Below are 23,444 nucleotides of genomic sequence, written 5' to 3' on the forward strand. Positions count from 1 at the left end.
TGTGGGAAGATGAATGGTCAAGGAAAGTATGGTATATAGTAAGATTTTAGTTACTAAGAATGTGATTTGGAGGGATAACATACAGGTGACTATAGGGATTAGACAATTTTAGAGACAGTCAATATTGGAAAAGTTACGTGGAGGGTGTTCTAGTTAGGGTTACAATAGCTGTGATGAAAGACCAAAGCAAGTTGGGGAGAAAGGGGTTTATTTATCTTATACTTCTATATCACTGTTATTAATTTAAAAACCCAGTTCAGGATCAGGGAGGAATCTAAAGGCAGGAACTGATGCAGAGGCCATAGAGGGATAATCCTTACTGGCTTGCTCTCCCTGGGTTACTCAACCTGCTTTCTTATAGCACCCAGGACTGCCAGCTCCAGGGTGGCACCATTCATATTGGGCTTGGTGTCTTCCCATCAATTACTAATTAAGAAAACGATATCATTTGACTATAGCCTGTTCTTATGGAGCCATTTTCTCAGTTGAAGTTCTCTCCTCTCAGATGACTCTAGCTTGTGTCAAGTTGATGTAAAAATACCCAGAACAAGGGAGGAATATTAATAATGATAGGATCCACAGACTTTTAAGGCCTTGGAACACCATAGTTGAGAAGTAGTGATAATTATTGGGGGCAGAGGAAAAGAAGTCAGACTGAGGGAAAGAATATAAGTTGTGCATGGAAAGCATAGTAGAGAGTGCTCATTGGTAGACTTTGTAGAGAAACATACTAGCTACCCTAAGCATAACCATAAAATAAATTTTTTTTATGTATTTTTTCAGTATTTCTTCCTTTGTGAGATGGGCTTTGAAGGTTTCCATTCCTGTGATGATACATGCAGCGAACTCTGCACTGATGTGGGAAGTACACTTTGCAACTCAAGTTTAAACTCAGGAGGTCTGATTTTGGGTGGGGACTGCCCTGGTAGTTTAGAAGCTACCCTTTGGTGTTCTGCGCCCCTTTTCGAGTCCCCTTCACCCACGAAAGAGACACGTGAGGCAGTGTTCGGATAGTTACTACAACGAGGCTTTATTCTTTTATCAGCAGAAGCGGAAAGACCCCAAGCCCGGGAAAGGCACTGCTATATGTACCCTAGAGTGGTGTGTTCACTTCTGATTGGCTGTTCACTCATCACCCCCTATTACGCCCTGGGATGGGCAGTGACTTTGGCGCGCTTTTGCCTTTTGCACCTGCGCAGTTAGTTGTTTACTTGTGGGAGCACAGGATGCCCGAGCCATCTTGTAATGGTGAATGTTGTCACGCTCACCGTGGCTCCTAACACTTTGGAGTAATGTTGAGGAGTGGCCTCACAAGTTGAGAGGTGTGTTGCTTAGTTACATGCTTAGGCTATCTCTGGCTCCTTTCAATACTGTGTATGTGGTGGGAGCCATTGGCTGCAGAATTTATGGCAGGAGAGTCTAAAAGTCAGTGACTAGTGGTAACTGCAGAGCCCCACCAATCCCTACAAGCTGCTGTAACTTCTTCAGCTCCCTGGGTCACTGCCAGTTCTACATCCAGTCCTTGGTGTTCAGTCACCTCATCTTTCCAGTCTGGTGTGAATAAAGCATAGTGCTCCCCCATAGTCTTTACTGCTCTGTCTGGAGAAGCTTGGTGTGTCTGGGAAGTTCCCAGTCACTCTTGTTTTCTTCTCTGCAGTTATCTTTTTTGGCTCACCAAGTTCATTTAAAGTTCTAGTCTCTTCCAGGAAAAGAGATTACTGGGTATCCTTTTGATCATGTTTTTTTTTTTTTTTTCATTTCATTGATGAGACTTCCAATTTATCATCTTACCTAAGAGTCAGCATTGTTATTTTTTTCTACATTATATGTAAAATTTCATAATGCATTCATAGAAAAAATCTGTTAAGTCAAACTTTCATTGGAATATGAAATAAATTTCTGGTCCACAGGAACATAATTGTGGCGTATTTTCAACTTACCAACACTTTAGCTATACTGCTTTAATCATCTGATAAAGATTAAGAACAATCCATCAAAGTCACCAAGTCAAACAGATCTACTGGTTGCAATGTCAGGCCAGTTTTTTCTAGGCTAACACTCATGTAAAGAACAGCTTTCAGGACAAATTTGGTATCACAATCCACGGGAAGGCATCATGAATTGAAGGTTCAAGACATACATAGTGTGACTTAATTAATAAATAGTTATCAGATGCTTCAATCTCTTTAGTCTCTTTCCTTTGGAAATTCTTAGTATTTTGATACTATCTCAGGAACTGAGCAGAGTCCCAAGCATAGTTTATAGGATTTCTACTTAGCTAAGTTCAATAAGGAGCATTCTTTTAAAAAAAATAATAAAAGAGGTTCAGTCAAAACGAAATAACATCCCCTTTGTCTGTGTATCCAAGTACACCCCAGGGTTCTAGTTTAATCCTTAGTGGTTATTATATTCTGTTAGTGAAATTTTGTACTTTTTTCTTGAATAGAGTCAGATATTTTACATCTGTCTACACATCTGATTGAAGCTCCCCACAACTCTGCTCATGCTGTAATTTTCAGTTTTTCCTCCCAACTTTCTTTCTTCTGTTTAATGTTATGTTTAATGTTATGGTTTATCTCAGGATATTCTTCAGTTGGACTTTGTTCTATCTCTTCAGCATTGTTTATTTACAAAGCATGCCAGGATAACCTGGGGACTGAAGGGAGCAGAGAGTAGAGTGCAGGGTCTAATAGTTCACATGAAAATCAGTTAGGGAAGTGGATGCTGGAGATGGGTAAGGAGGAGCATATACTGGAGATAGGTAAGAAAGCAGAGAACAGTTTGCTTCTGGACATCTTAGGGGAATGTTTTCATTTCCTGGAAAGTCAGTCAACTCAACACTATAGTTTGTGTTTCTTCATCCCCTAGGGGAACTGGAAACAGATGGTAATGCCCTGATGCTAATAACCACTTCCCCCTTTTCCTTTTATGACATAATACATCTCAAAAATGATGGAAAATGTTTGGGTATTTTTAAAATTACTAAATCTATTCCATTATTATCTATAACCATGACTATGCTATTACTGGCAGACCTTCATTGAGACTAATTTATGTTTGACGTTCCCTGCATGTTAGTAATTGCTTATTGGTGAGTGAACTCAATCTTCAGCTCTTCTCCCTTTCTGAGGGAGTGGGAGTATGGGTTTCAACTGTCTGATCATATGTTTGCTCACATTTTGAAACAACTATGGGGACTGACAGGAATCACCTCATTCATATAAGCCCTACTTAAAATGAAATTGTTATATATGAGAAAAGCTGTTTCTTTTATATTTATTGCCCTGGAACTATTTCTGGAATTTAAAGAATCTCCAAAAATTTTCTCAGAATATGTCCTATGATTAAAAGATATTTTTAAAGTTCTGTGCTAAGAACTGAGGATAGGGGCCATATGTGTTTATGTTCTGTATCCCAGTGTCATAAATGTCCCACTGGAGACCGCTTCCTTGTTAAGGACAGTAGAGGGAAGATTCCAGAGAATGTGTGTGAAGAGGAAGAGATATCGGACTCTACAGGGGCTTACCTCTAACTGTATACCACTTTTCAACTCTCCTAACCTAATGAGAGAACTTGTAAAATGTCACCAACCAACTTTTACCCAATATCAGTCAGATTTTTTCATATTGGACCAACAAGGTCAGTCTGGTTCCTTGGTACCTGGGAATAATTTCCAGCCTAAGGATGATAACTCCTGCTAGAGGAGCAGGCTTCAATCAAATGACAAGTCAGGGATTACATAAAAATAGTCCACAAATCAATGTGTTTGTTTCAAGGAACACAAAGGGAGATCATGTGAAAATCAGGGGAAGGAATATATGGATATATAGGCAAAAATAGGTTGAAGAAAATTAATTGAGCACACAGCATTAGAAATGAACAAAACATACACTCATGAATGAAATTCTGTGGATGGTTACTGAGATCAATCCCTTCCATGATAACAATAGAAAAAGTCCAGGGTGTTCTCAAGTCATCAGCACTGAAGAGAGGGACTTATTTGCTCCAACAGAGTCTCTACACCTACAGTTGAGAGGGAACTGTAGAGTCAAGACATGGTAATCTGAATACACTAGTCAGTATGGTCTAAGGAAATGTTACACCTAAAAAGCCTAGATACCATGAGTCTTATTTGCATATTTACCTACAGTCATCCATGTGATTGCCTATGTGTTGTCAAAATGACAGAGCAGTTATTTGCCTTAGTTAGAGCTTGTGTGATAAGAAGGACATCAAAATGGAGTTAGTATTTTCAAAATGTAGTCACGATAATCATAATTAAAATGTCAGCTTGCTTCCATTCCAAAGAGCCATAATACAGCAAAATGTGCACCACAATACCCTTTCCATCTCACAATGCCACTTCTGAATAGTGCTCACATGTCTTGTTTTAATGTATGTATGTATGTATGTGTGTGTGTGTGTGTGTGTATGTATGTATGTATGTATGTATGTATGTATGTATGTATGTGCATGTGTACATATGTGTGAAGGAGTAAGGACTGCTAGATATCCAACCCAGGACAAAAAGCTAACCATTCAGCCATTCAGACTTATTGATTAGTAGAATCCTGTTTGATACATGAGTTAAGTCTTGTATCAACTAAATAACCCACAGAATGTGTTATAAAGAACATTTAATGTAAATATAGTTTACAGATACATTTCTTTTGAGGTGGGAGAGATTTCCACATTAGGAACCAAACAAGTGATGAAAACACTCTGGTCAGAGTTTTAAGAACAAATTTAGGTATGTTTCTTAATTTCCTCTTTCCCATGTCTTTAACTTACTGGAGAGCAGTGCAGACTCTTACTTCTGGGTTTGCAGCACTGGCCACCTCTGTGGCATTTAACTCAAGTGTGTGCAGAAGTTGACTCTAACTCTGGCTTTTGTGACAGAAGCCAGGTCCCAGAGTCATATTTTGGAGAGACAGATGCAAGAAGCCCTTGACCTTCTGAATATACACCTCAATAATGGAGCAGGAAAGACAACCCCAAGGTGAGATCTGAATTTCTGTCTCAGTCAGAGGAGACAATAAGAGTGCATGTTGTGATGAGAAACTACCTGGGCAAGTGGGCAGGCTGAAGTGATGAAGCAGACCAAGACTGCAGACCCCCAGAGATTTGTCGGAAGTATAATAAATATCTCACAGCCAGAAACCCTCAAAACAACAAGAAACCAAATATTGAAGAAGGTGTGAAATGATAGTACATGAGTGGAAAAATCCGACACCTAACAAGAAAGTATAAGGTCATGGAAATTGCAGGTGCCTGAGCGTGAAATGTTTCTAGATTTGTGTGTGTGTGTGTGTGTGTGTGTGTGTGTGTGTGTGTACTTCAGAACTGACTTGGTCATTTATTCTAGGGCTTTGACAGCTTTTTCCCTACTATTTTAACTATTTAACTATTCTGAGCAGTTTGTCTGGTTGTTAATTGCTCTAAGCTTTTTGGTCCTGTGGTGAGTACATCTGCTTACTATCTGACAGGGAAGGCAGTCTGCTGGACCCTGAAACTCTGGTCAGTTGCTGTGATTTCCATGTTACTCTTGAGCACCTGTTTCATTTCAAGCTGTATAGGTAAGTTCTTCACTGACTGGTGTCTCTTCTGGGCAGTCTGGTCTCTTCCACAGAGACTCCCAGGGACCATTTTGTTTTGTTTTGGTTTTTCAAGACAGAGTTTTTATGTGTAACAAGCCCTGACTGTCCTGAAATTCTCTCCAGAAATCAAGATGACCCTGAACTCACAGAGATCCTCCTGCCTCTGTGTCTCAAGTGCTGGAATTAAAGGCATGTACTGGGGTTGTTATTTTAATCCCATCATATGGTCTGACTTTACATGCAATACCTTATTTTTCTTGACTTTTCTTCCTTCTTGTTTTCCTTTTTCCCCAATTTTTGACTAATGAGATATCTAAGGTTTCTCTACCAGTTTTTGTAGCTCAAGTTATTTATAACCGTTGTCTGTGACAGTGCCTTCCAGCATTGGGCTCACCAGCAATCAAAGTCTTTGCTCACATCTCTCTATTGAGAGTGCAAGTCCAATTGATTTCATAATATTGGCAGCTTAGAGTCTTTGATTCATATGGGATTTTCTTTCTCAATACAAGAGAAAAAGTCACCAAATGAGACAGTGATGATTGAGGAAATAAAATATCACTGCCTTGTTTCATCTACTCAGAAAGCCATGTGTGAAGTCTATTGTGTGAGAAGTTTTGATGATGTTCTTTGCAGTCTGCATTGTGCTTCTCCATTTGCTGTGAGGATAATCACAGTAATTGTTGCACAGACCAGGAAATAGTGGGAGTGACTTCATGTCAGCCAACTGCTCTGTGATGAGACAAACTTATTCATCTTCTCACTGAAGCAGCATCTGCTCAAATTGGCACAGTCAAACCTAAGAGAGGAGGTTGTGGTTATTAAAGTAGTTATTTCACTGGTTAAGAAGAAACAGATGGTCAAGACCCAAAACATGAACTACAAATAGTTGCTCAGAATAGTGAAGAAGATCTGTTTTTGGTAACATTGTTTAATGTACACAGTCATGAAAAATGCTAACTAAAAATAATTTTTATTTATTCTTTGAAACTTTCTCACTCATATACAATGTACCTTGATGATACCTTTCCCACTTAAAAGTCTCCAGATGTTTAAAGTACTCCTACCTACAATCAGGAATGGTTAGGATATGTAAACATACTCATGGTTCTTGCCTTAAAGTTGTTTAAACAAAGGAGGCTGGACATTGGTGAGGCAACAGATATCTATACAGGACTTGCGGAAGTTCTCTGATGCAGGGGTTTGTAATTAATTTAGTTTGTAATTAACATAGAATATTAAATCTTTATTCCAGAAAAGACAGCTGATATTATAGTGGGGGAGATGAAAAACAAATGAGGAGATGTGCAAACAAGTAATTTAATGAATATAGAGGATCAATAATTTAGTCTGGTCTTCAGTGGGTTTGCCTGGAGACATGGGAGGGAGAAGCCTGGCCCAGGTAGAGGACATGAGACTCAAGGAAAGGCTAGGTCACAGTTATTCTCTTTTTTCCTCACAGTGACTTACCAGTTTATGATGAACAAGCCCAGTAGAAGACTGTCTGAACTTCACACATACCATTCCAGTCTCACCTGCTTCAGTGAAGGGACTATGGTGTCAGGTAAAGATTTGCAATATTTCGCTAGACTTGGGGGAGTGTTGTTATTAGGGTTGAATTTAAGATATATTTATTATAGTGTGGTTGTATATATGAGAAAGAGGAGAGAAAAAGGGGACAGAGAGAGAGAGAGAGAGAGAGAGAGAGAGAGAGAGAGAGAGAGAGAGAGAGAGGATTCTCTATACTTATGGGCTCAGCTAATGTGCTAATGTTCTGGACATTTCCATGAAACAATTCAATTCAATTCCCAGGCAACACTATCAACACACAACACATAGCATGTAAGGTAAACCCTGGAAGTCATTCATAAAAAGATTCTCATGAATTTTATATTCATTATGTAAAATTCTCTTTGGCATTTAAGTTCCTCAATGAACACCATACATCTCCATTCCAAGTACCAGCTTTATTACTGGAACAACTGACTCAGGCTGAGCCTGCTCTTGTCATAAGAGCATAAATGGCAAATTCATGTATAGAGAGTCAACTTGAGCATCATATCTACTTCACCTCTGAGTGATGATAGGCACTTGTCTTTAGTTTTCATTATGGATTTAATGTTTAACACATAGCAATGCCAACTAGATATCTGTCAGAGTTTTGATCCAAGAACTGGCTTACTCACAGTGCCACTTTTATTGTTATTATTACTATTATTTATTTTATTTATTTACATCCTTGTGGAAAGAGAAATAGATGTAAAGACAGAGCAAAAGCCCCTCATACATCTAGGTGTTGTTGGGACTTTTTCCTTTTAGTCATTGGTTAGGATATATTGCACGAAAACACAAAAGTTGCCCTGACCATGCTTTTCTCAGCACATTGGTTTCTTTGTGTCAAACAACTGTAGGGATGATTCTTTCCCAAGAAAAACATAATTCCACGAGGATAGTCTTTCTTCTATTTTCTGGAGACATTTATTCAATAACTGTTTATATATCTATTTTGAGACATGGTTTCAACCAGGAAGGACTCCTTAGAAAGTCTGAACTAGCTTGTACAGTCCTTTTGGTTCAGCCTCCTGTGTGCTGAGATTACAACAGATATAGAGTACTTCACAAGGCTACAACTGCAGTTTTAAAGAAAAATTGGCACTTGGCCTTCAGGAGGCTCTGAAATGAGACAGAAGTGGATTATAAATACATTAACTTTGTATCCATACATAAACACGTTTCCTAAGTGTACCTGCCTTAAAATCATGGCCAAGCAGGGTATTTGGCATAATTAATTCTATTCTTAGATGTTTACATGATGAAATTATTTATCTAATACCATATAAGAAATATAATAACAGACATTTAACAATGTGGGGCTGTAGTGCCCACATATGGGTGTGGGTCTTGTTGGGCTGAGTTGTGGTTCATGAGTGTCTGCTGCCCCAGGCAGCTGGAACGGGGCTCAGGGAGCAGAAGCGCACAGGAATTTGACTGAGTTCACTCCATGCTGCTGGGCAGACATCAGGCTATGAGAAGCCCCTGAGCTCCACTTTGGGAGTGGGGAGATCTCTTGGGGGCACAGCTCTTGAATTGGGAGTCTCTGGACTGTGGCGGCTGGCCAGAGACCAGCTGGTCTCAGCCTTTGGGCATCTAGGTGCCACTGGGAGGCCACAGAGGGACTGACACAGGGCACATACGGGCTGGATCCGCCCACAGCCCAAAGAGGCAAGGGAGAGAAGCTCTGGAGGCACGCAGCGGGTGGATGAGATTCTTGGTCAAGGAGTCTCGCTTGGCTTGGTCATGGCTTACTTGGCTAGCTAGCTTGCTTGAGTTGGCAGACCTCCATGGCTAGTATACAGAGAGGTCATTGGCGGGACCCAGGAGCAAGGTCAAACTCCTACTGTCCCTTTAGGGTATCCATGGTTTTAGGCCTGCGCTCTACCAGGTACCCAGCTTCCTCTCACAGCCCAGTGCCCCACATACTCTTTTGAATTAATAAAATAAAAAGAAAAGAAAAACTTTCAGTAAAAGTATTCATATTTTGTCATTCATGTTGATGCATTAAATTTTATAATTCCAGCACTTAGGAAGTAGAGGCAGGAAAATTTGTACAGCTATAAATTTAGTTTGGTCTATCTAGACAGTTGTAGGGGTAAATAATGAGATTCTGTCTCAAAGGAAAAAAATTATATGGATGTAATAGTCTTTGCTGGCATCTGTGGTCCCTTAGAGTTTGTAGAACATCTGTCTAGGCCCTTCTGGGTTTTACAGTCTTCAGAGAGAAGTCAGGCATTATTCTAATAGGTCTACCTTTATATGTTACTCAGTCTTTTTCTCTTGTAGCTTTTCATATTCTTTTTTTGTTCTGCATGTTTAGCGCTTTGATTATTGTGTGTTGTGGGGAATATCTTTTGTGACCCAGTCTATTTGGTGTCCTGTATGCTTCTTGTACCTTGATAGCCAAGTCATCTCCTTCTTTAGGTTGGAAATATTTTCTCTAAGAATTTTGTTGAAAATATTTTTCTATTTTTAAAAAATTTTTATTGGATATTTTATTTATTTACAACACAGATGTCATCCCCTTTTCTCATTTTTTTCTCCCTAGAACCCCCTATCCCACCCCCCTCCTTTATGCTTTTATATGATTATAATTACATGCACGTATTAAGGTCAGTTCTTGGTGGAGGGTCTAGCAATACAATAGATGCAAATAGTCAAGTAACAAGCAAGACAATAAACACAAATAATCAAAGAAAAGCAAGGCATTAAACTCAATTACCTGAACATTCCTGTGATCACTGTTTCTAAGGGCTTATCAAGATGACCAAAGTATCTGAGCCTACTTCCCGGTCCTAGCCCAAAGTCATTTTCATGTCTGAAGCCTACTTCCTTGTTCTAGCCTAAAATTTAGAATCCTGTCTGGAATTACTTCTTTTTTCCAGCCTAAGATTTAGATTCCTACCTGAAATTACTTCTTTGTTCGAGCCTAATGTCTGATTCCTGACTGAAGCCTATTTCCTTATCCTTGGCCAATGTCATATTCCTGCCAAGCAGCCCATTTCCTTGTCCTTGGCCCATGTCAGATTCTTGCCAAGCAGCCCCAATGGCTCTCTGCCTCTCCCCCTTTTTTATTTCACTAACAAGACTGAGCCCGTCTTAGGTTATTCTGCCAAGAATGTCTTCCTTACCCATCATGGAATATTCATTATCCAAAGCAATGCACTTATGTCTTAGGTTGGTAAGGCTCTGTGCAGAATCTTACCCATCTTTGGCTTGTCAGCCTGTTAATTTAATAACTCTGTCTAGGGTTTCATTTTCAGGTTCAAGCCATGTACTTCAGCTACCAACATTTTGATGTGTTAAAGAAAAGCTTTAACATGATGGGCAGGAATAAAAGTATTCCCAGGACAAAAAGAGCTAACATGTTAGGAGCTATGTATGCCATTCTTGAAGCTTGACCAAAATAGAAATACTGACCTCAGGCCATGGGTAATTTTATCTGCAGTATCTACTGAATCAGTGCTCAGCAAAGCAGCAATCTTGAAATTCATAAGCTTGTTAAAACTTCCAGAGAGGTGTTAGAATTATGCCAAATACACTGAAAGTGTCTTTAAACTTTTTCCTAATTATAATGACTACCACTCTAAATTTTAGAACTAACATGAATCCAATGGTATTTAGCATGACACTCAAGATGGCTCCTTACCCTTAAATTCTGAACCTCCTTCCAATAATTTGAATAGGATAAAGAGCATCAATCAGTTCTCCCAAATGCCTATCTAAATCCTCTTGTATATTCAACACATTAGTAACACTTTTCTTAAATGATTAACGAAAGTAGCTGTCTTAACTTCTTGTGTCACAGCAATTGGAGAAGCAGTGGTGCTAGCAATTAATGTAATTAAAGCTGTTATACCAGCAATAATTAAGCCTACTACCCTCTTGCTTCAGCTTAAAGCCTGACTCATTTCTTCCAGTACTTACAAGCTATTTTTAGAATACCAGGGTTCTATGATACTCAGAGCACTAAAAACAAAAGCTGGTTGATAGACCTCCATAACTGACATGCTGGATTTCAAAAAACAAACACAATAAGAAGGTGTACAATCAATACAAATTACATTAAATACTGTAGAAGAAACAAAAGGTATTTTAATTTGACAATTAAAAGAGTCTTAGCACATGTGCTAACACCTGTTTAAAATCCAGATCCTGCCTCAACTTTATCTCTTGCTAACATAACATCATAGAAAAGTGCAGCTAATTTCCATATATGTCTCTGAAAATATCTAGAACCAAACTTCCAAATGAAGACTGTTATTTCCAATATTGGATTTATTTCTAGACCAGTCCATGATTGAGTCTGAATAACTGGTCACATTTAAGAACAATATAAGAGGCATTATAACTTCTCTTTTTGATTCTCTGTTCCACAAAGTCTAAGAACTTGAGATAAGGCAGCTTATTGCATCAGGGGTATAGGGAAGTAATGGTGGGTCGGGAACATATATCCAATACAGCTTCCCAGTCATTCATTGTCAGGGTGCTCACACAGCTCACAGGTCAGTGTCATTCTTTGTCCTGGCATCAGCATGTCTCACCCATTGCTCTGGTGGCCATCATGCTCCCTCATCATCCTGCAGATAAAACACAAACATACCCTCTTCTCCATATTTAATACCTGACCCTTTGGTTAGTCTGGCTAAGTGTTGATGTATCTCGTTGATTTTCTCAAAGAACCAGCTCCTGGTTTGTTTGATTCTTTGTATAGTTCTTTTTTGTTTCTACTTGGTTGATTTCAGCCCTGAATTTGTTGAAGGACATCTGGGTTCTTTCCAGCTTCTGGCTATTATAAATAAGGCTGGTATGAACATAGTGGAGCATTTTTCTGGGTATGCTCAGGATTGGTATCATGGTATCTTCCAATTTTGTTGAGTATAGTCTTTTGTAGTAAGATCTGATAATTTTTAAAATTTCTCCAGTTTCTGTTGTTATGTCTCCCTTTTCATTTCTGATTTTATTAATTTGGATACTATCTCTGTGCCCTCTGGTTAGTCTGGCTAAGTGTTTATGTATTTCGTTGATTTTCTCAAAGAACCAGCTCCTGGTTTGTTTGATTCTTTGTATAGTTTCTACTTGGTTGATTTCAGCCCTGAATTTGATTATTTCCTGCTTCCTACTCCTCTTGGGTACATTTGCTTCTTTTTATTCTAGAGCTTTCAAGTGTGTTGTCAAGCTCCTAGTGTGTGCTCTCTCCAGTTTCCTTTTGTAGGCACTTAGAGGTATGAGTTTTCCTCTTAGCACTGCTTTCATTGTGTCCCATAAGTTTTGGTATGACAAGCCTTTATTTTCATTAAATTCTAAAGTCTTTAATTTCTTTATTTTTTCCTTGACCAAGTCATCATTTTGTAGAGCGTTGTTCAGTTTACACATGTATGTGTATAATAATATCATTATTGAAGACAAGCCTTAGTCCATGGTGATCTGATAGGATGCATGGGATTATTTCAGTTTTCTTGTATCTGTTGAGGCTTGTTTTGTGGCCAATTATATGGTCAATTTTGGAGAAGGTACCATGGGGCGCTGAGAAGGTGTGTTTTGTTTTTGGATGAAATTTTCTATAAATATCTGCTACATCCATTTGTTTTTATAACTTCTCTTAGTTTTACTGTGGCTCTGTTTATTTTCTGTTTCCATCAACTGTCCATTTCTGAGAGTGGTATGTTGAAGTCTCCCACTATTATTGTGTGAGGTGCAATGTGTGCTTTGTGCTTTAGTAAAGTTTCTTGTATGAGTGTGGGTTTCCTTGCATTTGGTGCATAGATGTTCAGAATTGAGATTTCATCTTGGTTGATTCTTCCTTTGATGAGTATGAAGTATCCATTCTTATCTCTCTTGATAACTTCTAGTTAAAAGTCGATTTTATTAGTTATTAGAATGGCTACCCCAGCTTGTTTCTTGGGTCTGTTTTCTTGGAAAATTGTTTTCCAGCCCTTTCCTTTGAGGTAGTGTCTGTCTTTGTCACTGAGGTGTATTTCCTGTATGCAGCAAAATACTGGGTTCCGTTTACGTATCCAGTCCATTAGTCTATGTTTTTTTTTTTTTTTTTTTAATTAGGGAATTGAATCCATTGATGTTAAGAGCTATTAAGAAGTGATTGTTGCTTCCTGTTATTTTTGTTATTAGAGGTGCAGTTATGTTTGTGTGGCTATCTTCTTTTGCGTTTTTTGGAAGATTGCTTTCTTGCCTTTTCTAAGGTATAATTTCCTTCCTTGTGTTGGTGTTTCCCTTCTATTATCCTTTTTAGGTCTGGATTTGTGGAAAGATACTGTATAAATTTAGTTTTGTCATGGAATATCTTGGTTTCTCCATCTATGTTAATTGAAAGTTTTACTGGGTATATTACCCTAGGCTGGCATCTGTGTTCTCTTAGGGTCTGTATGAAATATGTCCGGGATCTTCTGGCTTTCGTAGTCTCTGGTTGAGAAATCTGGTGTAATTCTGATAGGTCTCCTTTCATAAGTTACTTGACCTTTTCCCCTTACTGCTTGTAATATTCTTTCTGTGTTTTGTGTATTTGATGTTTTGATTATTATGTGGTGGGGGGATTTCTTTTCTGATCTAGTCTACTTGCAGTTCTGTAGGCTTCTTGTATGTTCACAGGCACCTCTTTCTTTAGGTTAGGGAAGTTTTCTTCTGTAATTTTGTTAAAGATATTTACTGGCCCTTTAAATTGGGAATCTTCACTCTCATCTATACCTATTATCCTTAGGTATGGTCTTCTCATTGTGTCCTGGATTTCTTGGATGTTTTGGGTTAGAAGATTTTTGCATTTTGCATTTTCTTTGATAGTTGTGTCAATGTTTTCCACGGTATCTTCTGCACCTGAGATTCTCTCTTCTATCTCTTGTATTCTGTTGGTGATCTTTCCATCCATGACTCCTGATCTTTTTCCTAGGTTTTCTATCTCCAGGTAGTCTCCCTTTGTGATTTCTTTACTGTTTCTACTTCCATTTTATGTCCTGAATTATTTTGTTCAATTCCTTCACCTATTTGGTTTTGTTTTCTTATAATTCTTTAAGGGTTTTTTTTGTGTGTGTGTTTCCTCTTTAAGGGCTTCTACCTGTTTACCTGTGTTCTCTATTATTTCTTTGAGGGAATTATTTATGCCCTCTTAAAGTCTTCTGTCATCATCATGAGAAGTGATTTTAAATTTGACTCTTGCTTTCCTGGTGATATGGGGTATTCAGGACTTGCTATGGTAGGAGAATTAGGTTCTGATGATGCCAAATAACCTTGGTTTCTGTTCCTTATGTTCTTGCACTTGCCTTTCTCCTTCTGGTTATTTCTAGTGCTACCTTCACCCACTGTCTCTGACTAGAGCCTGTCTGTTCTGTTATCTTGGCTGTGTCAGAACTCCTCAGAGTTCAGCTGTCTCTGTGATCCTGTGATCCTGAGACCCTGGTTGTGATAGTTCCTGGGAGTCAGGATGCTTCTGGGCTTCTGAAATCTTGGTGTGCCCAAGCTCCTGAGATCCTGTGATCCTATTATCCTATGTTCCTATGTGTTAAAGCTCCTGGGAGTCTGTTGGTGAAAGATCACCAACAGAATACAAGAGATAGAAGAGAGAATCTCAGGTGCAGAAGATACCATGGAAAACCTCCTCTGGGTTTTGGGGGATTGGATGCAGAGTCTTAGGGCTGCTCCAGGCACAGGTACAGATCAGAAGGGTCCCCGTGCCACTGGCCTTGAGGGAGTTCCTGGGTCCCCGTGGGTCCTGAATTACTCTTTGTTTGAGGGCAGGGCTGCAGCCTACTCACATTCTTGTGCTTGTTAGAGTTCCTGGGAGTCCAGCAGTCTCTGGGTTTTGGGGGATCCGGTGCAGAGCTGAAGCCTTAGGCCTGTTGAAAATACTTTCTGTGAATTTATAATTGGTTTTCTTTTCCGTCCTCTATTCTTATAGATTTAGTCTGTTTTTTTCCCCCCGAGATTTCCTAGATGTTTTGTGCCTGGATTTTTTTTGTTTGTTTGTTTAATATTTTCTTTGACTGCGGTATCCCTTTCTTCTATCTTGTCTTCAGTGCCTGAGCTTCTCTTTTTTAATTTCTTATGCTTTGTTGTTGGTAAGGCTTACCTCTGAGGTCTTGTTTAACTTCCCAAATTATACATTTCCAATTTTATATCTATGTTTTACTTAGTGATTATATTTTTACTTTTATGTCATAAATTGTTTTCATTATTCTATTTCACCATGTGTACTTCCACAGACTTCTAACTAAAGGATAATTTTGTCAATGTTTTTTGGTCTCATATTGTTTTATTGGAACACTAAAAAAATCATACTGATCTTTTGCTTGTATATTATAGTTTCCTATTTTTTGTTTTTTGCTTTGTTTCTCTCTGTGTCAGTTGTGTGGTTTTTTTCTATCTTAAATTGCGTCCTTTAAAAAATATTTGTCTGTTTGTTTTCTGAAGTAAGAGAGAAAGAAGATATAGAATTGGATATGCAGAGTCATGGGAAGGATCTTGACAGGGATGGGGGAGAAGAAATAATAATCAGAATATATTTTGTAAAACATTTTCAATTAAAAAATAAAAGCAAAAAATAAAAATAGTTCATAAAGACCACAAAGATGTCCATTTTGATCACAGTTAAATAATGACTGTGAAGGACACTTTCTCTTCTCCAGTCCATTCCTACTCAGGAAGAGTGTTTAAAAGTTGCGATACTTGAGTTAGAGCATAAGCTACACTATACATTCTTAATTATCAATAAATGATGGCTACAATTTTTGAATGTTTGCTATCCTTAAAAATTAATAAAGAAGTAACATTTATGGAGCAATTATTCTAAGTACTGTTTCTAATGCTTCAGAGATAGTATGTGATTAAACAACCCAGGAGGCCAGCACTGCTTTCAATACTAGTTCCTTGGCCCCAAAATATTTATTCTAAAAACAGTAATGCTGTAATTATAATGAGAAAACATCTTTGGCAAGCATTCTCAGATCCCTGGAGTCACCTAGAACATGTCTCCTTAATCTTATTTGTCTCATCTCATGGTCACACTTCTTGTTCATGTCACAGAAAAAATGTGGGGATGCTGCCCAAATCACTGGAAGTCATTTGGCTCCAGCTGCTACCTCATTTCTACCAAGGAGAACTTCTGGAGCATCAGTGAGCAGAACTGCATTCAGATGGGGGCTCACTTGGTGGTGATCAATACTGAAGCTGAGCAGGTAGTGCTTTCTCCTTTTTCATTAGCCCTTTAATCATAGGAAAATGTAGCTAAATTTACTAAATATGGTCATTAACAGTTAGTAGCTATTAGTATGCTCATCCCATTCTAGAAAAGGCTTCTAGAACTTTTACACCTTACAAGATTGGAGTTCTCTGCTCCTTGAACAGACTACTCATTTTCTAATCCATAAGGTTCTGGAAATTGATCCACTACTTCCTTTTTTAAAAATGAGTTTGATTATTTTAGATTCTTCATGTAAGTGGAATCAGTTTATTATTATTTATTATTATTACTATTGTATGTGTGTGTACGCTTGTGCATGTATGTTTGTCTAGCTGATTTTATTCAGCATGATGTTCTCAAGATTCATTCATGTCATGACATATGACAATTGTTTCAATTTTAAATCTGAAATACTTCATTGTATGTATATTTCACATTTTATCTTTGTTTCATATGAATTTTTAGTTATCTTAAGATGTGACTAACAGAAAAATGTACATATTTCCAGTGTACAATGTAATTATTTGCTATATGTATACATTGTGAATTGAGTACTACTGTGAAATTAATGCTCAAACCCATTACAATGTGTGTGTGTGTGATGAGATACAATGTGTATGTATGTGTATGAGGAGATACAATGTGTATGTATGTGTGTGACGAGATACAATGTGTATGTATGTGTGTGACAGGATACCTAAATTACCACCTTCTCTCCATTCAGGAGTGGTTACCATATAGATTGCTTCCATTTCATGGCTTTTGTGAATAGGGTAGTGAATATGGTTGTGTAAATTTCTTCTTTACATCTTACTGTTTACAAAAGTATTTCACAATTTTGTTCATATATAATGCTCTTTGATCAGTTTCCATCATTATTTCTTATCCCCTTCCTTTCCTGATGAACTCCTACTCTTTCCAAATTTTCCTTTTTATCCTTTTTTTGTGATGCCACTCATATTTCAATAACACTATGAGCATAAGTATGCAGTTACTTACTTGAGTGAGGGCAATACCCAGTGGCCAAACCTCTGACAAATATGACTCTACCAGCAACTGTTAACTGTCCATAGTTCCTTAGGGAGGAATGAGGTCTTACTATCCCCTCCCACATCCATGATGGGCTGTTGATGCTCCAAGTCTTGTGCATAGTCTTTTACAGGTAGTCATTGCTGCTGTGAGTTTCAATTCTTGTATCCTTTCTCCTCTGTGATGCTTAATGAGCTTGGGGTGGGATGATATAAATGTCCCATTGAAGGGCATTAACCTGTTATGAGTCTGCAAAAGTATCATTCACTGTTAATAGAAGCTTTTTCTGAAGCCTCTGTGGTCTTCCTGACCAATATCTTATAAGGAAGTATCTTAGACAAAATACAGTTTTTTTCTAATGATTTATTTATTTAATGCATATTAGTATTTCACCTACATGTATGTCTCTGTGAGGTTGTTGGATCCTGTGGAAGGAACAGAAGTTACAGACAGTTGTGAGCTGCCATGTGGATACTTGGGATCTGGTCTTCTGGAAGAGCAGCTAGTGCTCTTAACCACTAAGCAATTTCTCTAGCCCTTCTTTTAATTTAATAACTGCTGGAGAAGCTATGTTCATGGAGGTTAATTCCCTTCAAACTCTTATTTTTAAAATTGTATTTTTAACTGGCATACAAAGCTGTAGGTTTCAGTATGACTTTTTCACACATACTTAGTTTAGTTTCAACCTCCCCCATCCATTTATCTCTCTCATCACCCACCACACTTCCACTCAAACTTTTGCAAATTCCCATCTACATTTACTCCCTTCACTTTCCTAGCACCTTGGTTCTCCTATCCCTCTTCTTGTAAGGCATTATCACCCTTCTCCATCAATGGTCCCTTTCTGGTTTCCTGGACTTTACAGATACTCTACATTAAACACATAAATCTAAGAATTCCAAGATAAGCTCCACAAAAATAGGACATGTGGCTGTTGCCTTTCTGGGCCTAGATTAACTAGTAACTTTCCACCACTCCATTAGTTTACCTGAAAATTTCATAATTTCATTTTCTTTACAATTCTATAGTACACACGGGTCACATTTTCACTGTCCAATTTTTAGTTGGAGGACATCTAGGATGATCCCATTTCCTAGCTACTGTGCAATAGAGTTGCAATGAAGGTGGATGAGTAAATAGCTCTGTAATAGAATCCTTTGAGTATGTACCCAGAAATGACATAGTTGAGTCATGTGGCATTTCTACTTTTAGTGATCTGAGAAACCGTCACACTCATTCCCATAGTGGTCACACCAGTTTATTCTCCCACCAACAGAAATAAATATTTATCTTTCCCTATCCTTGTCAATGTTTGATGTCATTTGTCTTCTTGGTAAAGCTACTCTAATTGGGCTGATTCTGGATCCAAAACTAGTTTTAATATGCATTTTCCCAATGAAAAATGATAATGAACACTATAACCTGATAATCTCATATATGAGGGTACTGTATTCACAACATTTGCATCCTTTCCTGTCCCTGATATCTTCTGTTGAACGTCTTTTAATTTTCTTCTTGGTCACTTGTATAATTTCTTCAGAAAAATGTCAGCTCAACATTTCTCTCCCACTTTTTAATTATACTATTTCTTTTGCTCTTGTTGACTTATAGGCATTCTTTATTTATTTTGGATATTATTCCTTTATAGATATATGTACTGTATATTGCCTTTTTACTTGATTTTTTCTTTTGTTGTGAAAAAAGCATTTTGGTTTAATATATTTCTTTGTCTATTTTTATTTTGTTTTTTTTTTTTTTTGTATCATGTCCAAGGATACATTGATAATTCCAGTGCAATAAAGTTTTTACCTTGGGTTTTTTCCCAAGAGCTTATAATTTTGCCCCATTCATTTAGGATTTTGAAGCACTTTGAATTAACTTATGTGTGAAGTATAAGTGAAGGGACCAATTTTATTTTTTCCCATAGCATTCATCCCCAGCTTATTTGTTAGAGAGTTTGTCCTTTTTCCATCACAAGATGTTGGCACTTGATCAGAGATTGTTTGGCTAAACATATGCATTGATTTACACATCTTCAGGAAAATAGGATGTCTCTCCACTTACTGTGTGTTCTTTGATTTCCTTAACCATTGTCTTCTAGCTTTCAGAATATATTGTTTTCATTCCTAAGTGGGTTGCCTGTCCTCTGGGTAACCCACTTAAGAATGAAAACAATATATTTTATTCTTTTTGATGTTATGTAAAGAGTTAACCTTTTACTTGCTTTTCAGATTGTTGTTGTTAGTGTAAAGAAATGGTGTTGATATTTTGTATGTTGATTTTGTATCCTGTGACCTTGTTGAAATTCATTGATATATCTCCTGTCAAAGGCCTGAAACACAGGAACATCTGAAGGCTTTCTTTACACAAGGCAGGAAGCAAGATAAGATGAGCTGCTCTTTCCTTTGCCTTGTGTTCTATTCAGGTCCTTAAATGTTTAGATAATGTCTACCCACATTGGTGAGTATAAGCTATCTTATTGAGATCACAGATACTGTAACCAATCATATCCGCAAACATATTACAGATATACTTAGAAATGTTGTTTTAATCTGGGCATTTCTTGGCCCTGCCAAGTAGAGACATAGACTATATCTTAACATTTAAACACATAACATTTTAAAAGAGATTAAAAGTATAAAAATGGCCTAATAGAACTGGAGATCCTTTTAATTGGTGAAGAATGAATGATGAAGGTATGAGCGAGGGCCTTCTGCCCTTGCAACAACTTTGTTATTTTTCATTCCTGTGCTTTTGGTTCCAATGGCCTTTCCTTTCACTTCTGCTTTTTTCTATTCCAATGGCCATGAAGGCTGTAAAGAACGCACACTCTGTTCAATATGAAAACTGCAAGTTGTTAACTCCCTTTTCTCCATACAGAATTTCATCACCCAACAGCTGGATGAATCATTTACTTACTTCCTGGGTCTTTCTGATCCACAAGGTAATGGCAAGTGGCAATGGATCGATAATACTCCTTCCAGTCAAAACGTCAGGTGAGTGCAGTCCTAGGTTAACGAACCATTGGGATTATTTACATTGAAAATGTAGAGAAAATTTGCCAGCTGTGACTACTATAATCAATGACTGTAATTAAGTTCTCATTGAATGTATGCATAATCTAAAGTTTTATGAAATTTCTTGTTTAGATACTCACTTTACATAAAAAGTATTAAATAATAACTTCCTCAAGATCCATAGGTCAAATAAGATAAGAAAGCTCATTTAGCTCAGGGTCTGCCTGACTCTAAGGATGGTGTTCTCAGCCACTAGATTATGTTTTCTGGCTTTAAACACAAGTAGAGACTTAATTTATTAATCTCCAATAAATGCAATTTAAAATAACAAGATCAGAGGTACAATTATTATATCAGAATAATTACATAAAAATACATTTTGCTGTTTTTAAACACATTTATTATTACCTTATTTTACCTCATGTAATCTAGTGAGTTACTTTGAAACCTTTACTAAATTTGTTTCTAGTTTATTATCATTTCCATTTTTATACATGAAGAATTTAAAATACATTAGATTTCTTAATCAGGGTCAAAGTGAATTAGAAGTTAAATAGATATTTTATTTACTTTTCTTTTTTCCCTTACATTAAACATAGTTTTTTCCCTCATACAATATAACTTGAATACAATTTCCCCTCCCTCTACTCCCCTCAATTCTTCTATATTTCCTCTCTCATCCATATCGACTACTTTTCCAGCTCTTATTAGGAAAGAATAGGTTTCTAGGAGATAACAACAAAATGCAACAAAATAAAATATGAGAAAAAATGAAAACTATCACATTGAAGTTGAACAAGCAAAGCCAACAGAAAAATAAAATAGCCTCAATAGAAGGCTCAAGAACCAGAGACCTACTTGTTACACATTCATAAATAAATCCCATAAAGTGCTACTATAACTCAAAGCTATAACTCTGAGTATAATTCAAAGCTATAGTACATATGCAAAGGACTTAGTGAATGAAGACCAGTGTAGGCCCTGTGCATGCTGCTTCAGTCTCTGTGAGTTTATATGAGTTTTGCTCACGTTAATGTAGAGGGCTTTCTTTGTTCTTGTGGTGTCCTTTGTCTCTCTGTTTCCCTCATTCCTTTTGCCTTCTCTTTCCAATGGGGTTCCCTGAGCTCTGAGGGGAGGAATTTGGTAGCCACATCTCCTTTAGAGCTGTGTGGTCTTTCTCTCTGTATAATGTCTTGTTGTGTGTCTCTTCCCACCTCCACAGGTGGAAGTCTCTCTGATGATGGCAGAATGTCATTAGGTGTTGTGTTGTAGTGTGTGCATGGGACCTGTTGGGTTGATGTGTGTGTCCCACTTGTGTCTCACCATGTGACTAGGGCCTCTTGTGGGAACAGAGGCATGGAAATTTGACTGTATTAGCTCCATGCTGGCGCTAAGCAGACATCGGGCTATGTGAAGCCATGGGACTCTTCTTTGGATTGGAGAGCACAGTCTGAGGTCCCTAAAGGAGCCAGAGCTCTTGGCTTGGGGGTCCCTTGAATGAAGTAGAGGCATATAGGCTAGATTGGCCCACAGCTGAAGAGAAGAGGGGGAGGAATGAGCTCCAGTGACTTGCTTGGCTGGGTCACAGCTGCCTTGGCTTGGTAGCTGGGTGTCTCCGTGTCTGGAAATGCAGAGAGTTCTTCTGGGGGAGATTAGACAGTGGCTCAATAGACGAAGGCTTACTTCACTGCTCCCTATAGCGGATTTCAAAGAAGAGTAGTCCATGGTCTTAAGATATTTATTGTCATGGCAGAAAATAGATGAGATCTATACCCCAGTATTTTCAGGGCAGGCCTGAGGTTAAATACCTTTTGCAAGGAGGAGGGTCTGGGAAGGGATGTTTAATTGGCTATGCCCCTCTGGCCTTTAGGTATCTCATTAATATGGAGATCTGTCTTGAGGCTCTGTGGCCTTCTATCTGTGGAGGGGCTAGTGGGCATTGTGCTATGTGCCTGAAAGGCATGGATCCATGGAAGTCTGTGACCTTGTGTCAGGAGCCTGGAGTCTGTGACAGTGGCAAAGGCATGCCGTTCCTTAGGATCACCTGGGGTCTCTGGCACTTTTTATCCAGTACTCAACCTTTCAAGGTCCTACAATTTGGAATCATTTTGTTGTTACACATTTATGTTTTAGACCACTAGTCTCTTCAGAGGAGACAGATACGTCACATTCAGGGTTAGGAAGCTGATGTAAAGAGGCAACCTCTATAAATGTCAGAAGAAAAAAAAAACTTTTACTAACTTACATCCATGATGAGGGATCTGTGAAGAAGAGACAGTAAATATCAGATGAAGGGGAAAGGACAAAGTACACCACACCAGAAAAAAGCATGCAAAACTGCCCATATTTGGCACTTTAGAAGTAGGTTGTGGTAGAAAGGGGAGGGAATGTTGGAATGTTCTCTTATCCTCAGCTCTGTTCTGTTCAACATTATACTCCACCTTTCAAGTGACTGACATGCACTCACGACAGCAGTTATTTCTGCCTTTTGTCTCCTGTAGGTTCTGGCACCCCCAAGAGCCCAATCTTCCAGAGGAGCGGTGTGCTTCAATAGTTTACTGGACTCCTTTGAAATGGGGCTGGAATAATGTTTTCTGTGATAATAAATACTATTCAATATGTGAAATGAGGAAGATTTACATATGAGCACGTTTATTCATTAATATCTTTAAAGTTCAGACCCACCAAGAAACCATAACTTCTTGGCATGTCCACTTGACTGTAGCCATTCTTTTCCTAGCTACTCCTCTTTACTCATGATGGAATGAGTTCTTTCTCCTTCTGATGGTTAGAGCTTTGTCAACTTGACAAGAAAGAGTCACCTGGGCAGTAGAATCCTCAGCTAAGGAATTGCTTCCATCAGCTTGACCAGTCAGCAAGTCTGTGGGGCATTTTCTTGATTAATGACTGTTGTAAGAGGGTCCAGGGAGTAAGCAAAGCGGCAAAAGCCATGAAAAACAAGCCAGAGAGCATCATCCCTCCATCTGCCCTCAGGGTTCTGCCCCAGAGTCTTGCCCTGACTTCTTTCTATGATGAACTGCTGTTACTTGAAAATATAAGATA

General features: G+C 38.2%; 1 protein-coding gene across 1 annotated transcript; it reads left to right on the forward strand.

Moving 5' to 3' along the window:
- The first annotated feature begins 4,811 nt into the window (after positions 1-4,811).
- On the forward strand, positions 4,812-23,444 carry LOC117715345 (C-type lectin domain family 6 member A). The gene is made up of 6 exons (XM_034512117.2): positions 4,812-4,999; positions 5,487-5,576; positions 7,057-7,158; positions 16,179-16,330; positions 20,245-20,360; positions 22,883-23,444. Exons 1-6 carry the CDS (start codon positions 4,975-4,977, stop codon positions 23,025-23,027), a joined length of 630 nt encoding a protein of 209 aa, XP_034368008.1. The 5' UTR covers positions 4,812-4,974; the 3' UTR covers positions 23,028-23,444.

The sequence above is a fragment of the Arvicanthis niloticus genome, chromosome 9 (assembly GCF_011762505.2).
Source record: "Arvicanthis niloticus isolate mArvNil1 chromosome 9, mArvNil1.pat.X, whole genome shotgun sequence".
In the NCBI taxonomy this organism is placed as follows: domain Eukaryota; kingdom Metazoa; phylum Chordata; class Mammalia; order Rodentia; family Muridae; genus Arvicanthis; species Arvicanthis niloticus.